Source organism: Narcine bancroftii, chromosome 6, assembly GCF_036971445.1.
Source record: "Narcine bancroftii isolate sNarBan1 chromosome 6, sNarBan1.hap1, whole genome shotgun sequence".
Classification (NCBI taxonomy): domain Eukaryota; kingdom Metazoa; phylum Chordata; class Chondrichthyes; order Torpediniformes; family Narcinidae; genus Narcine; species Narcine bancroftii.
In genome coordinates this window covers 125,806,389-125,824,184 of record NC_091474.1, presented here as the reverse complement: position 1 = coordinate 125,824,184, position 17,796 = coordinate 125,806,389, and the positions used below count along the sequence as shown (strand labels likewise).

Here is a 17,796-nt window from a genome sequence, read left to right as displayed (position 1 = left end):
GCTGAGTTTCTCCAACATTGTGTTTTTACTGAAAGATAAGACATTGTTCTGATTCAAGTCTGCATAGCCATCAGAAGATCAACAACTAATGCAAACCTTGTGCAGGTCTTACCATATAACCATATAACCGTTTACATCATGGAAACAGGCCATGTCGGCCCTTCAAGTCTGTACCGGTTCACTTGAACAACTCCACTAGCTCCTCCGCAAACTCCTGAGGAAGTAGAGGCTTTCTTTGATGGGAACCTCAGGTGCAAGCAGCAGATTTTTAGTTTAATTTGGATATAGTGTTTGGCACTGCAACAACATGCAGAAAGGTAGACATTATGTTGTAAAGCAAAGCAAAACATGACATGGAAAAAATTATCAATTTTATTGTTAATTTTATTACTTTTTTTTGTTTGAAATAAATTGCTTTCTGCCTTTGGAGATGGAGGTTGAGCCAGGAATTGCCCTTTGTAATGGGAGAATTCATACGTATTGCATGCGCCAAAACAATTCACGGGCCAACTGACAGCAATATCACAGAGCATGTTTCCTTTGCAGGCATTGTGCCGAATAATTCCCTGTCGAGAATCATGTCTGTTTTAAATTTGGCAAGTGGTTTTCCATGCTGTTGGCTTGTGTAACCTGATCAGGAACCACTGAATTTATGCAGGTTTGCAGTATCCAAGGATTCCCTTCTGAGCCTTTCATTGTCCTGTGTTTCACAGGCTAATTCCATTCCTTTCAGTCCAGAAATATTACAAAAAAGATGTGAATGCTCTTGAGAAGATGCATTGGAGATTTATAAGGATCTGGCCTGGATTGGAGATCACGTCTTACGAGGATAGGCTGAGTGAATTTAGTCAGTTTCTCCTTGGAATGTAAGAGAATGAGGGAGATGCAAGATGACGCGAGGCATTGATCGTGTGGATGGCAAGAGGCTTTCTCCCAGGGCGGCAATAGCTAACACGAGGGGACATTGTTTTTAAGGTACTTGGGAGTAAGTACAGTGGGGGTGTAAGAGGCAAGTTCTTCACACAGAGAACGGTGGGTGTCAGCAAAGATGGTGGAGGCAGGTATAATGGGACCTTTTAAGAGACCATTAGATAGATGCATGGAACAGAGGAAACTGAAGGGTCGTGCAGTAGGGAAATTCCAGGCAGTTGTTAGGGTAGTTTATTAGGTTGGCACAACACTGTGGGCCAAGGGGGGGGAGGGGGGGAGGCTTGTACTGACCTGTACAGGCTCCTAAGCACCAGCAAGTATGCAGAAGTAGGCCATTCAGCCCTTGAGTCTATCCGCAAATCGCGGCTGGTCTTATTGCATTCCCCTGAATCACCAGTAACCTTTTAAAATTTAAATTTAGACCTACAGTGCAGTAACAGGTCCTTCCAGTGCACGAGCCCGCAATGCCCAAATACACCAATTAATCCACAAACCCCAGAACGTTTTGGAGGGTGGGAGGCAACCTGGAGGAAACCCATGCACGTCATGGGGAGAACGTACAAACCCCTCACAGACAGCGGGCGGATTCAAACCCGAGTCCCTGGTGCTGTGATGGTGTTGCACTAACTGTTAACCATGCTGCCCCCTTGCTCATCAACTACCTGACTCTGCCTCAAAAATATTCAAGGACTCTACCGCTGCCCTTGAACAGACAGCTCCAAAACCCCTCACTTCTGCCTTAAATAGGCAACCCCCTATTTTTAAAGTGACGGCTTGTTGTAGAGTTTCTCAGACGAGGGTTTCTCCTCTCCACACTTAGCCCTGTCAAGACCCTTGGGGTCAACTGCAAGCAGATCAGCAGACAACCCCACCCCCCCACCCCATCCCCACCCCACCACCACACCAATGGACAGTCGATGTGGTCTACCAAGCATTAACTATTTCAGAAAGATGAACTCAATTCATCTGTTATTCCTAAAAAGACATTCCTAAATTATACACTGAAACAAATCCATCATTGTAATGTTTAAATGTATATTCGGCACAACTGATGGAAGACCAAAGCACAAAGGGAGACACATTAAAACAAGCTGTGGGGCGCTGAGGTCACAGCAAGCAAGCACAAAACTCAAAAGACTGTACAACAGGCTTTATTCCAGTAAAATCTGAACACCAGTTCAAGCCTTGGTGGCTCCTCGTGTGACTGGCTCCGGAGGGGCTGATTCGGGTTGGCTGATTGACAGCCGGCCGGGTGGAGTCAGCCCCCTAGGGGGCCTATTCAGGTCAGCTGATTGACAGCCTGCCAAGTGGAGTCAGCCACTGAGATGGTCTTCCTTCAGGTACAGAGATTACCCCCTGCAGTCGGCTGGTGGTCGTATCACAACGCAAGTTCATTGCAGTTAAACAGGAAAGACTGCAGACGGTGCAATTGTAGTGCAACGTACAAAGGTGCTGCAGAAACTCAGTACGTCATTCAATGTCTCTAGGAAGTAAATAGAATCCAACGTTTGGGCCTGAGCCCTTCATCAAGGCATGAGCAAAAAGTAGGAAGGCACTTGGATAAAAAGGTGGGAGAGTAGAGGAGCAGAGGTAGAGGCAGAGCTAATAGGTAAGAGGAATCCTGTCGGTGGATATAGGTGAGAGGACAAAAGAGAAGAAAAGCTGAGTTGATAGGGGGAGGGAGTAGCTCTCTGAATGAAGAGGGAAGGGGATGGGGAGTTGTGATAGTTCAGACCTATTCTCCAATGTATATAGTTACAGTATCTAGATATGTAATGACTGTGCTTACAGCGATTGGCTGAGAGCTTAGCCACACCTACTGTCTGGGCCTTAAAGGGTTGTGTCCCTAGCCAGGTCGGATCATTCCGGACTGGTCGGCCACCTGTGAAGAGCTCCTGTCGTTTGCTAATAAAAGCCTTGGTTTGGATCAACAAGTCTTTGATTCTTTCGACGAGCTCTACAGGAGCTGGATGAAAGGAGGCAGGGAAAGAGAAAGACTCAGGGATGGGTTTAAAGGATTGCCCCAAACAATCGTTCCAAGTGAATCTGCAGGGATCATCGACTGCATCTGGTGCTCCATTTCGTTGAGCACCTTCCCTCTGTCCGCTGGCCGACCATTTTAATTCCATACATTGATATGTCTATCCATAGCACCACACCCTGCCACACTGAGGCCACCCGTAAATTGGAGGAATAAAACCCAATACCCCCAACTCCAATTTCCATTAAACCCCTCTCCCTCTGTCTCCTTGAGCTCCCCATCCCCTTCCCTCTCCATTCAGAGAGCTATCCTTCCCCTGTCAGTTCTCTGCTATTTTCTCTTCTACCTTCCCACCCATACCCATCTATGACCTCTTATTAGTTACCTGTACTCCTCCCCTGTCCCATCCTCCCCCCCCCCCCCAACCTCTCCTCTCCTCCCCTTGTCTTTGCTCATACCTCGATCAAGGACTCAGGCCCGAAATGTTGGGTACCCTTTATTTTCTGTGGATGCTGCATGAGCTGCTGAGTTTCTCCAGCACCTTTCTGTATCGCATAAGTGCAAGGAAAATTTGTATACTTATAAATGCACTTGTCTTGACTCCATTGCAGTAATCTAATCTGTCAAAATCAAGAGATTTGAGTGTAACTTTCCAAAGGACCAGAAACAGAGGATGAAACATCACTGACCTGGAGTGTAAACTTTGTCTTTCTCCCTGTAGATGCTGCCTGGCCTGTTGAACATTTCCACCATTTTCTGTTTTTATTTCAGGTTGATCCCATTTTGTTTTTTTGCTTTGCTCTCATGCATCACGGATCGAGTGCTACAGTGGCTCGTTCAGATAGACATTTCAAATCCTCTGATATTCATCCCTCAACCAATCCCCAGAATTTGGCTGCAGGCACAATGATGTTCGTAGGGCATGAGTGCAAGTTTTCCCCTGCAACGATTATCATAACCTTTTGCTGGTCCAGAAATATATTGTATAAACATGCCTCACTGCATACAATTCATCAAAATACTTTTTAAATTGCTACCTTTTCAATTTTTCTTTATCATTTCACTTTTTAAAATTTCAGGGATCTGTATCTAAATTTTCTGGCAGCTTTTATGGAACAGAAGACATTTGTCAGAGTAGTCACTTGAGAACTTCTCAGTGCCATAAGCACAGACCATGCAAGCTGATATGCACTTCGGGAAACAGCAGACAGGATGTCTGCAACCCACTTACCAGTGCTAGCATGGAGAGTAGGTATGCAAATGGAGGCCATGCAACGCTTCATATATCCACTCGATTCGAAGGAACTTGGACCAAGGTAACATCTTTAAGGATTTCCTGTTTCGATAGCAGTAATATCCAAGGTAGTTTTGGTACATCACACTTCTGAGAGATCTAGTTTTTTTTTCCACGGTTCACCCTCTCTATTTTCTACAATTGTTCATCTGGATGAGGATGATAGGTGGAGCCAACAGTTATTGCCAATCCTTAAATCTATGAGAATGTGGAGATGAGCTACCTTCTTGGACCAGTGCAGTCCTTCTGGGGAGGAGTTATTGGGGAGGGAATTCTGGGATTTTGACCAAACGTGGTGAAGGACAGGATGGTGCGATACTTGGAAGGGGATCTCCATGCAGCTGGTGTCACCATGTACCTGCTGCCCTTATACTTCTTGGTGACGAAGGTTTGCTGGTTCAAGAGTTGCAATCGGAGCATAGCTTAGTAACTGCAGTGTCGTTCATAGTTAGCACAGATTGGGCCCACTGTATGCCAGCAATTGAGGGAATTAATGTTTAGGATGGTTGATGGAATAGCACTTACACAGGCTGCATTCTTTTGGGTATCGAATTTCTTAAGAGTTGCTGAAACTGTGGACGTCCAGGCACATGCAGATCACGGAATAACTTTGGGGAGTTACATCCAACAGGACAATCATCCTCTGACCTGCTGTTTGTAATGTTCAAAAGGCTTTGAGATAGGTACCTGGATGAAAGGTCTGGAGGGATATAGGCCAAATGCAGGCAAATGGGACTAGTTTGGTCTGCATGGACAATTTGGGCTGAAGGGCCTGTTTCCAGATCAATGACTCAATGATGTGATTATGTGCCTGACCCAGCTGAATTTCTGTTTAATGGTTATCCCCATAAAATTAGCTCATTCTAATTACTAACATTGAATAAATGTATCCATTTTTCTAATTATTCTCCCTCCAATCTTAAATTTCCTCCTTTGCTGAGAGGTTTTCACCAGTTGGAAAATCTAGGGTCCACAGGATCATTTGTAAGCTGTCTCCGTCAGTCACTCTTTCCTCTCTGTCTGTAGGTTTTGAGACAGACCAACTCCACGGTACGGGTTTTATGTTTCACTATTCCCCATGCCAGCTCCGATGAGGCATTCACTGGGTTTGGAATCCCATAGTTGGGTTGTTGTGAGTTTTTGAGACAGCAACAGAGAAGCAAAAGGGATGGAAGTTAAGACCAGGTAGGTCCTACTGCAACTGTACATGGGTCTAGTGACCCTGGAGTACTGTGCCTAATTCTGGTCTCCTTACTTGAGTAAGGATACACTGGTGGTGCAGAGCAAGTTCCCCAGTTTATGGGGAGTAGCCCATGATGAGAGATTCAGTAGTCTGGCACTATACCCATTGGAGTTTAGGATGAGAATGGATCTTATAGATTCAGATCAACTTATGAAATGAAAAGCTAAGATGGAACCAGAGGGAGGTTGTTTCCACTGGGAGGTAAGACTCGAACTAGGGGATTAGGATGGAGATGAGGAGGAACTGCTTCTTACAGAGAGTGGTGATTCTGTGGGATTCTCTGCCCAAGGGCGCAGTAGAGGCTACCTCATTAAATATATCTACAGACAGAATGATTTTCGAATAGTAGAAGAATTAAGGGTTATGGGGAACAGGGGAACAGGTAGGTAGGTGGTGCTGAGCCCACAGCCAGATTAGCCCTGATCTTATTGAATAGCAGAGCAGGTTCAACAGGCCTGATGGCCGACTCCTGCTCCTATTTCTTATGTTTCACGTCAATCGTTCCGATCTCATTCAGCAGAAACAAAACAACAAATTATCTATTTCAATAGAGTCTCAGACCCAAAATGTTTTAGTGACTGCTTGGCTGAACACCTACGCTCTATTTTTGCATCTGAACTTGAGCTTCCTTTAGCCAACAACTTCATCTCCCCCAACCATTCCTACACTGACGTCTGTCCTCGGCCTCATCTATTGTAAGGGTGAGGCCAAACATAAACTTGAGGAACATATTCCTCCTGGACACCCTTAAACCTAAAACATTGATTTTTCTAATTTTAGGTGACCCCCCCCCCCTTCCTGACTGATTCTTCTTTAACTGCCACTGTATTTACTTTATTTCCCCCTCTCTTTAACTTTTTCCCCCACCATTCCCAATGGTGTTTCTCTCCCTCTCCCTCCTCTCTTACCTTCTATCCCAGTGGTTCTCAACCTTTTCCTTTCCACTCACATACCACTTTAAGTATTTCCTAAGCCATCAGTGCTCTGTGATTAGTAAGGGTTTGCTTAAGGTGGGATGTGGGTGGAAAGAAAAAGTTTGAAAATCACTCTTTTAATCGTACCTAATTGACTCATTATGTGCACAGTTTCATAACTCCAAAGGAAATGGGCCAATGACAATTTTTCTCAAGCAAAATATTTCAGTAACAATTGGGTCTAGAGCAGTAATTCTCAACCTTTCCTTCCCACTCACATCCCACCTTAAGCAATCCTTTACTAACCACAGAGCACCGATGGTATAGGGATTACATAAAGTGGGATGTGAGTGGGAAGAAAAAGGTTGAGAACCACTGTATATCCTATCATCTCTAAGCACCCCCACTCCCCCCCCAAGTTTCTTTCCCCCTTCATATGCAACACCCTCTTTTCCTTGTCTTGATGAAGAGTCCAGACCTGAAACATTGACTGACCATTTTCTCCCATGGATGCTGTCTGACGCGATGAGTTCATCCAGCAATTCTTTGTCCACTGAATTGTCCACTGCAATCTTTATTTTTCTTGAATGAATCATTCAATACCACCTCCGTATTTGATATCCGCTGTGCTGATGCACAGATCCACCGTGACTGTACTTCTTCCCATGAACGGCGTGTGTTTAAGTCGATTGACACTAATCGGGAGACCGACTATAATGGTTCATAACCATAATATTTCTTAAAGTCACATTAGAGGCATTTAAGAGACTTTTAGATGATAGAAGAAAAATAGAGGGTTACGGGGTTAGTTTTTCTTTAAGGAATATATGGGTCGGCACATCGACCTGTACTGCGCTGCAGTGTTCTATGTTCTAAAAATAAATTCAGATTACAATGAACCTCTGACAATCAGACATGCTCAGAATTTTGGTGGTGTCAGCTTTTTCAGACTATGGATAGAATTTTTAGGAATAAACCAACACACTGAAATCAATTTTTAAAATGATGTCACGCAGTTGGCCTTTCAGTGATCAAGGCAGGAACTGGGGACCCTGTGAGTTTTGAGGGAGCATGAGACTGGGGTCTTGGAAGGCTTAATGAGAACGTGGGAGAAAAAGCACCTAGGGTTTAAAATATACACAGGAGACTGTGAGTTTAGAGGGAATGTGGAAAACCAGGTAATGGTTAATTTAAAGGAAGCATGAGAAACAGAGCCATGAGAATGAAATTTAACCAATTCTAGTAAGTTGGCATGGATAGCATAACCTTTACCAATGTGCTCTTGCAGCACCAGTGACCCGGGTTGGAATCTGGCAGCTGTCTGGAAGGAGCTTGTACGTTTTCCCCCATGTCCTGTGTGGGTTTCCTCCAAGTGCTCTGGTTTCATCCCACCCTACAAAAAATGTACATAGATTGATTGGTGCAGTTGGGTGGAGTGGGCTTATGGGCTGGAAGGGCCAATCACTGTGCTGTGACTCTAAATTTAAAAAAAAATGTGTGCAGTAAACAGAGCCCATGGGAGTTTGTGTTCTGCAGGAAACAGAGCCTGCACCCTCCAATTTTGATAGAGCCATGCAGGTCACCACGATGGATGCTGTTCATCAATTCAATGGTCTGGTCATTCCGAACTCAACAGTGAGGTGAAACCAAACATGGGTTCCAACTAGCAGAATCCACGATGACTTTATTCCCATGTAGAAAGGGATAGGAAAAAAAGATATGAAGGACACATCACAATGAATGAATGTACTTACATGTGAAGCAAAAACAAGGCAAATCTCTCTCTGTAACAGAGTGCAGGAATTTTCAATTGGAACTGTTGTGCTAGAGAATACTTAAATCAAATTTCATAAATTGTAAAGTAAATCATTGCCAGAGAACCATCAGGATCAGTTAGTTAAACTCACGTTGAATTCATGAAATAATAGGATAAAATACAGGAGCAAAAATGTTTCACTTAATTAAATTTGATAGAGGTTTCTGAAATTATGGTGGGAGGGATATAGACAGAGTAAATGTGAGTAGGCTCTTTCCACTTAGATTAGGAAAGATAAATATGAGAGGACTTGGCTTTAGGGTGAAAGGGAGAACATCTTCACTCAGTGGTGGGAGTGTGAAACAAGCTGCCATGTGACATGGTAAATGCGGGCTCAATGGTAAGTTTTGAGAATAAACTGGATCGACGGGAGAGACCTGGAGGGTTATTGACTGGGTTCAGGCCAATGGGACTAGCAGAATAATGTTTTGACACAGACTAGAAGGGCCAAATGATCTATTTTCTGTGCCGTAATGTTCTATGGTTCTAAAATTTAATATTCCATATAAGGGGAATCAATCAACAATGCCTCTTTGAGAATCTTTCAAGAAACTTAGCAGCCATGAAGTACTTTTGAAGTGTTATCTCCCTTGCAATGCAGCAGATATTTATAAACGCAAAGGCCCTCAGACAGTGAGGGTTAATACAAGGGCCAATCAGAGCTCCAGCAAAGTGCTCCTTGCAGGCTGGTCTCTGCAAGGATATAAGAGTTGTATCTAAATGTCTGCAACTCGCAGGGACATATCACACAGGCTCGCCCCCATGCCCACTTCCCTTGCTCCTGTGGGTCGCAGAAGTCGTCTCTCCTTGCGGATGGTGCTTAATGGTCCTGGTTAACGCTGTGGGACGCTTGCTGATTGATCCCAAGCTGACCTGTTGCATGAGAAACTGGATTTATGGTGGAGAAGGCCATAGTAGGCTCCCCTGTGGCTCATCACCGGTTCGATCCGGGACTTTGAGCGCTACCTTGTGGAATATTGCATGCTCTCCCTATAACTGAGTGGTTTCGACCAACATCCAAAAGCATGCCGGCAAATTCATTGGCCATGGTAAATTAGCCCCACTGTCAATCAGTGACAGGAGATTTTAATTATTTTAACAATACAACACGATAACAGGGCCTTCTGGCCCACAAAACTCATTCTGATCAATTACACCCAATTAACCTACCAACCCCGTAGAGAGAAGGAGAAAACCAGAGCACCCAGAGGAAACCACGCAGGTCTTGGAGAGAACATACAAACTTCTTACAGACAGCAGCTGTGTTCAAACCCAGATCCCTGGCACTGAGATAGCGTTGCGTTAAAAGCTACACTAACTTTGATGCCTTTGTTAAATTCTCCAGATCCTATTTCTCGTGTTTCCTTTAAATGGACCAATACCCTGTTTTCCAGGCTCCCTCTCACCTCACAGGGCCATGTTTCCTGTACAAGTCTCAAACTCCCACCTTCACCGGGGTTCACAGGTGATTCAGGGTGAGTTGATGGGGATGTGAGAAAGGGAAAGCAAGTGAAGGTGTGCGACTGACCGTGCAAGCTAGCATGGACTTGATGGGTCAAATGGCTTTCACCTGTGCTGTCAGAATATAATACAAGGTCCCAAAGAATACTAGTCCTTAAAGCAGTGGTTCCAGGAGAGCTGGAATAAGTAGGGTGTGGAATATAAAATAATGAGAGGCATTGGGAAGTTGGATGCTAATGGTCTTTTTCCAGTGGTTAGGAGATCTGAAAGTCCAGACCATAGGTTTAAGGTGGGAAAGATTTAAAAGATACCTGAAAGGTGTAGTGGAACAAGCTGCCAGAAGGCAGGTACAATTGCAGTGTTTAAAAGACATTTGGAGAGGCACAATGTTTTGAGGGGTATGGGCTAAACACGGGCAAATGATGCTAGCTCAATGGGCAAGATGGTCAGGGTGGGCCAGTTGGGTCACTTTCAATTATGTACAACCCAGTGACTCTCTGAGTTGAACGTGGGTTTTCTGTGCGTGAATAACTGTAACACGGGAGGGTCACATTACTGGTCGGACAAGAACAGAGATCGAAGGTCACTGCATCTCCCCCCTTTCCCCACCCGTAACATTGAATGTTAGACCCTTACAATTCATCACCTGGATTCATATAAACCAGTACCCAGGTCAGACCCTATGTGCTGAGCATAAAACCCGACTGTGTGCTCCAGCCGCTCTCTTTCTCCTTCATCCTTTTGCTGAAGGTAACTACCCAAGTTGGTCAGTGTTATAAATAAAGTTCACAGTTTAATACTCCACGTCTCACTGTTTGAACCCTTAGAATTTGCTCCCCACCACAATAACCACTTCATTTTTCAAACCGTTGAAGCTGAGAATCTCACTGCAGGTGAATTTCTCTGGGACACGGTTCTTATAGAATTACAACAGAGAAAAGGTTAGGAGGACAAAAAGCCCAGCAGAAAAAGAGGAGATCAATTCTCCATGGAGGTGGGGGCGGAGGGAAGGCACGCAGAAATGTGTGTAACATTGCTTTACTCCTGTTGAAGCGAACTTTCAGAAATTTTTATTTTTGGAGTTCCGTGAATGAATTTCCAGCTCATTCGGTTTTGGCAGGTGCTGATTAGGAAATAGATATTGCCCAGAATTTTGTAATATTGCTAATGCTAATGAATTCTGCGAATTCACCTGAGAATTAACTTTACACGACTGGGTGGGACAGTGAACACAGCTCATTGAGCTGAAACCTCACAGCTCCTGTGCCTTGGGTCGATCCCAAACGCTCCCAACTTCCGGTGGTGTCTGTGCACGTGCTCCCAGTTTTAGTGTGCTTCGGATCCCTCCCACGTCCCAAAGGATAGGAGGGTAAATCAGATACTCTAAATCTCCCCAGGCGTGGAGGTGAGTGGTAGGGTCTAAAGTGAATTCATCAGAACATGGGAGATGTTGTTTGGGAAAAAGAGTTCAACGAGTAACAGGCCTAGACATGTGGGAGTGTTAAACTGTGAACTTTATTTATAACAGGAAACAAATGCGCAGAAGGAGATACACACAGGCATGCAGATCAATATCGCTGCAATAAAAGCCACCTTAACTACAAACAACTACAAATGCAGAGGGTCAAAACAAACAATAGCTGCTACCCCTCCCCATCAACCTGGCACAGCACCCAACTTGCTGTATCTATTTACAAATTAGATCAGACAACCCACCGTGATTCTTCTTGAGGTGCATTTGAAACAGAGCCCCCTACCCATCCTACACACCTCATCGTTAGTTCTCCAGCACAGATCGCCATCTCCAGGCTGGAGTGATCGGGGACTTACCTCACCAAGAGGATGAAGGAGAAAGAGAGTGACTGGGTCAGGTTTTATACCCAGCACCTGGGGGCTGACCCAGGAACTCGTTCATGTGATCAACAGTAAGGTGGCATCAGGCGTGGGCGGGTCTGACATTCAATAACATGGGGAGGGGGGAGCAGGGAGCAGTGACCTTCAACCTCTTTTCCTGTCTGATCAATAAGATGCCCCTCTTCACAAGAGACTAAAATGGGCTAGTGTAATTGAGTGGTTGATGGAGCCAGTGGTTGTATCTTTATGCCTCTTCCACTCGAGTGAGTGGGCTGGCTGCTATTAGATATTGCAGATGCTCCCTAATGTTTTACCAATCAACACTCTCAATTTTATTTCTCTGTCCTACTTGCTTGGTTCACGTGTTGCCAGGGTTATCTCCCAAGTCAATTCTTTCCAGCAAATTTTTAAGTCTTTATCAACACAATTACATCAAATCAAAACATTATTTTCAAGGCAACTACATTAAAACATTGCCACCTCCACCAAGATGCAGTATATTTTCCTTGCTGCCCAATGGTCCCACAACCATTGTGTTGACACCACATGTTCCCGTTCTAGGGATACCCGGGCTTGAAGATGCCCACGGATATTCATCTCAGCTGGGTCAAATGTGATGTTTTGACAGCTAGCAGTGAAAGTGTTGATTGTTGATCCAAGGAAATAAATGGCCAGGCCAGGCACGATAACCCAGTGACCATCTGCATAGAAACGTCCCACAAGAACGCTTTGCCTGGAACAGCACTGTTTCTGATTTGTGCTTCTGTTAAAGGTCAGTATTACAGTGCACAGCCACATGGGGGCGCTGGGAATCAGCATTGCCGGAGGAAAGGAGTCAACGCCATATAAAATCAATGATGAAGTAAGTTTAAACGTTCATCGAAACAACATGCTTGTCTCATTGAAAATATTTGTTCTCAGTGAAGCTTATTTATTGGACTGCGTGCAGGTCAGTGGGACTAGGCAAAAAAAAGAGTTCAGCACAGACTAGAAGGGCCGAAGAGGCCTGTTTCTGGGTTGTAGTGTTCTATGATTTCATCCCCCCTCTTTTCCCTGTTAGTATTTTTTATTTTTAGTTGGAATTTTTAGATTTGAATCTGCTTTGCCAGAAATGCACGAAGATTCGCCTGGCGACTGCATGGGTTTCCTCTGGGTGCTCCATTTGTCTCCAGCCTCCAAAAATGTATGGACTTTGTAGGTCAATTGGTGTATTTTGGTGGCAAGGGCTCATGGTCCAGATATTTAAATTTACATTTATTAAAAAAGAGTACCTTCCCATTAGATAAAGATTCCTGATCTGAAGTGATTGATGAGCTGGATGTAAATTATTTATAATCTCCTGTCCTTTTTTTAATAACGCACATCTCTATTATGGGTTCTGTGAAGCACGTGACTCTTCAATGGGCTGGGCCTGTCAAAATTCAGGTGCCTTGTCTGAGGGTAATGTCAGACAGGTCCTGCTCACTCTGTTCTTTCTTTCTTTGGCTTGGCTTCGCGGACGAAGCTGCAGGCTCGTTGGTGACTGACAAGTCCGATGCAGGACAGGCAGGCATGGTTGCAGCAGTTGCAAGGGAAAATTGGTTGGTTGGGGTTGGGTGTTGGGTTTTTCCTCCTTTGTCTTTTGTCAGTGAGGTGGGCTCTGCGGTCTTCTTCAAAGGAGGTTGCTGCCTGCCGAACTGTGAGGCGCCAAGATGCACGGTTGGAGGCGAGATCAGCCCACTGGCGGTGGTCAATGTGGCAGGCACCAAGAGATTTCTTTAAGCAGTCCTTATACCTCTTCTTTGGTGCACCTCTATCTCAGTGGCCAGTGGAGAGCTCGCCATAGAACACGATCTTGGGAAGGCGATGGTCCTCCATTCTGGAGATGTGACCCACCCAGCGCAGTTGGGTCTTCAGCAGCATGGATTCGATGCTTGCGGACTCTGCCAGCTCGAGTACTTCGATGTTGGTGATGAAGTCATTCCAATGAATGTTGAGGATGGAGCGGAGACAGCGCTGATGGAAGCGTTCTAGGAGCCGTAGGTGTTGCCGGTAGAGGACCCATGATTCGGAGCCGAACAGGAGCGTGGGCATGACAACGGCTCTGTACACGCTGATCTTTGTGTGTTTCTTCAGGTGGTTGTTTTTCCAGACTCTTTTGTGTAGACTTCCAAAGGCGCTATTTGCCTTGGCGAGTCTGTTGTCTATCTCTTTGTCAATCCTTGCATCAGATTAAATGGTGCAGCCGAGGTAGGTAAACTGGTTGACCGTTTTGAGTTCAGTGTGCCCGATGGAGATGTGGGGGGGCTGGTGGTCATGGTGGCGAAGTCAGCTCACTCTGTACAAAACCCAGATTTATCCATTGCTACTGGTTACCTTTGTCTGCTAAACATTTCCTGTGGACATCCATTTTTTTTCCTTACAGCAGTTCTAATATCATGAAGCTTTTAGCACAATACGTTTCCACACATCCAAAATGCTTGGGACTGGAAATTTTTTGGTTATCAGGTTTTTTTCCGGTTATCAGAGCAATGGCTTTTAGCAACTCGGTAGTTTCAGCAGAATATTTGAATCAGCGGTTAAACAACAACAACAAAACACTGGCCAGGCCTTTCGAGCATGAAATAATGTTTAATATGTACCAAAAAACAACTTCTGCTTACAAAATAAGATAAATACAGCACCAAACACTAGAAATTCTCCTCGATGGCTTTGTCAAATATTTCCTCCAGGGTCATCAGCCTCATTAACAATGGTTTTTGTCTAAGAAGTCTCTCTCTGATTTCCCCTGTTCAGTAATGAATACCCGCTGCTCTAGTGCATCAATAAGTCCATGACACATTTTCACCATGTTGTCTAAAGGCACTTTTTCTGCAGTATCAACTAAGTCACTTTCATGATCTTCGCCGAGCAATTTCAGCAATTTCACCGTTGGTCAATGAATGAACAATCATCGACGTTAACAACTTCTTCAATATCCACTTCTTCCAGCTGACTGACAGACTCTGAAAGTTTATCTTTTTCATATGTAAGGAGGTCAGGCAGCATTTTTTTCTTACCTGACCTACAGAATCCTTCAAAATCACCATCTTCTTCTTCATCATCAGTTGCAGGCCAGAGATTGTGACAGGCACGTACAACTGTGTCTTCAGTCACTTTGTTCCAAGTGTTGGCAGCAGCATAAATGGCATCCTGTATGGTAAACTCCATTTGGAAGCCCGCCACTCCCAAGCCTCGGTTCACTGCTGACAGCACTTTGTTGAAGAAGGTGTTTTTCTATTCACTCTTCACTGATCTAAGAATACCTTAGTCACTTGGCTGAATGAAGGAAATCACATTTGGGGGAAAGTACATGACATGAACATTGTTGAGATTTGCAGCTGGAGGAAGAGCTGAACAGTTGTCGAGGAATTTTAAAAAACTTGCAGTTGTCATCCAGTCCAGCTTCCCTTCAGCGAGCACGACCCGATGGTACAAAAATGTTTGTGAAACCAATCAGAAAAGACATCCCCAGTGACACATGCTTTTCTGTTTTCATAATAATGGACTGGTAAGAAATTCATTCCTTTAAACCAACAAGGACACAAGCTCTTGCCTATCACAGCCAGCTTACACATATGCGTGCCTGCTGCATTAACACATCCCAGCACAGTTATTCTGTCCTTGGCATCCTTAATTTCTGTAGGGGCTGTCTCATCAGCTGAGGTGAGTGTCCTTCTGAAGCAATAATGCCAAAACTGTGATGTTTCATCACCACTGTAGACTTGTTCTGTGATAAGATTTTCATCAGCGATGATCTTGGCAAACTCGTCAATGTATTTCTCTGCTGCTTCGTGATGTTTTATCACCACTAATCTTTAACAATTTAATGCCGTGTCTTTTCTTAAATTTATTCAACCAGGCTGTTGAATATTCACAGTTCCCTTCAATTTTCAGTTCATCGTGATAGACCTCTGCTTGTTTCGCAATCAGCAAACCATTAAGTGGCAGGTGTTCACTGCATTGCTGTTGGATCCACTCCATCAATACACGATCGAGATCTTCACTTTTAGTTTCATGCAGTGTTTTTCTATCTTTCATTAACTTCTGTTCATCTCTTTCAGAATAGATCTTCAACAGTTTATCCTTTCGTTTCTTCAGGTCATAGACTGGGGTCTTCTGTAGGACGTCTCACATTTACTCCACTCGTTTTGCCAACAGCTTGACTTTCTGTTCGACAGACAAACATAGACGCTTCATCTTTTTCTTTCCACTGACATCCATAGTGCTCTCTACTGACCTTTATGCCATTCAAACCCAAGTTTGAATCCAGCCACTGTCTGTAATGAGCTTGTATATTCACCCTGTGACTATGTGGATTTCTTCCGGGTGCTCCGGTTTCCTCCCACCCCACAAAAATGTATGGTTTGTAGGTTAATTGGTATGTTTGGAGGCGCAGGGTCATGGGCCAGAGAAGGGTGTATTAGTACACTGCATCACTGAACTTAAAAAAAATGGCCAATTGTAATTTTTACAGCAGACCGGCAATGACCTCTTATGTTGCATGATTTGTAGAATTATTAATCAGCGCTCAAAATTCACTTCAGATGTGGCGGCAAGTGGTATACAGTCAGGTGCATACACTGCTCGGCAATTCAGCTGAGCTTTTAACCATGCAGGCTATTGACACTTGAACCCAATATCCTGATGGGCGCTGCCCTCTACAGTTCAAACCAACACCCAAGTTAGCTTTTGTGTTCAGCCCACAAAGCTCCATTTTAAAAGGTTTTCTCTGCACCTGCACAGATGGAGTCTTTCTAGTTGGGGCAAGCTGGTGTTGTCAGGTGACCTGTTCTGCTTTGAAGTATCCAGGAAGGCACATGCAAACCCAGGTTGTGTCTGTCTGTGTGATGTCAGTGAAATTACACAAAGGACTAAGGATGAATGACATCCTCTTATCGTACACAGGACATAACCCCCAGCCCCTCTGGCAGTTCTAAGAGTCTTCAATATTTTTGGGAGGGATGATAAATCAGGTCCATGCCACAGGTGGATGATTGTAGATGCAGCCATGACCCTGAGCATTCTTTCTCTCGCCAGCTCCCTCCAACACTCACCTGCTCCCTCCCACCCTTGCTTGCCCCCTTCCACTCTAACAACCCTGGCAGCTCACTCCAACTCTCGTCAACTGCCTTTTGTTAGCCCCCTCCCACCCTCATAGCCCCTTCCTTCTCTCACCAGACCCTACCACTCTCACCAACCCCTTCCCACTCTCACAAACCCCCTCCTTCTCTTCACCAGAACCTCCCTCTCTCACCAGTCCCCTCCCATCCTCACAGCCCCTTTCTTCTCTCACCAGACCCTACCACTCTCACCAGCCCCCTCTGACTCTTACCAGCCCCCTCCCTCTCTCATTGGTCCCTTTCCACTCTCACCAGACCCTCCCACTCATACCAGATCCTCCATTCGCACCAGCCCTCTCCTTCTCTCACCAGGCCCTACCACTCTCATCAGCCCCCTCCCTCTCTCATTGGCCCCCTCCCTCTCTCACCAGCTCCATCCCTCTCTCACCAACCAACATCTCCCACTCCCGCCAGCCTCCCATATCAAGTTAAGATGTTTTATTTTGGAATGAGGTTTGCTCACATTCATTTAAGAGGTCACAATAGGTCTATTAATATCTAAAAAAGAGCTCATTTGTTTTAGGAGCTTACTTTTATTTCAATTGTTTGCATGTTTTTTTATCAGCTGTTGTTGAACCTCTCAGATTTTTATCCCTTTGTTTCTATTGTAAAAACATCCAGCAATGATTTAAATATTTCTCTTGGTGTCCTGTGAAATGCTTGAAGTTTTTTCTTTAGTCACAGTTTCCTTGAGGGAAGCCCTAGTGTGTGGGTGAGGACCCAAGTGTGGAGCTTTGAGCATTGAATATCCCAGTGCCAGTTCTTTCCTAATGTGTTATTTTTTGGAATCAATCCCTGTGATCAATGTCATGCAGTTGGACCTGGTGATCATTATGTTCCTTAGAACGCAGGAAATTGAGCTGTTCATCTTCAGAGATGAAAGTCAGCTGTTTGTTGGAAAAGGTGATACTAATCTTTTACTTGAATAAACCTGGAGGTGAACTTGGACATTGCAACTTGTATTGGCCGCTGTTATTATCGTTGAGGTTACACCAGAGGACTGAGGGTGCAGTTCCTTAGCATGGTTTACAGACTGATTTGAAGATTCAATGAAGAAGATGATTTGTCGAGGATTCAAAAAAATGAGAGCTGGAGCCTGACACGTAATCTTCTTGAGCTGCAGATATTTACCCTGCAACCAGAGAGTCTGTTGTCGCTAAAC

General features: G+C 44.6%; 1 protein-coding gene across 1 annotated transcript in view; it reads left to right on the top strand.

Moving 5' to 3' along the window:
* LOC138737343 (discs large homolog 1-like protein) overlaps positions 1–17,796 on the top strand; it is a 49,394-nt gene that overhangs the window by 9,598 nt on the left and 22,000 nt on the right. The window contains exon 3 of the mRNA XM_069888097.1: positions 12,266–12,355. Coding sequence (XP_069744198.1) covers positions 12,266–12,355 — 90 coding nt within the window. The remainder of the gene's footprint in view (positions 1–12,265; positions 12,356–17,796) is intronic.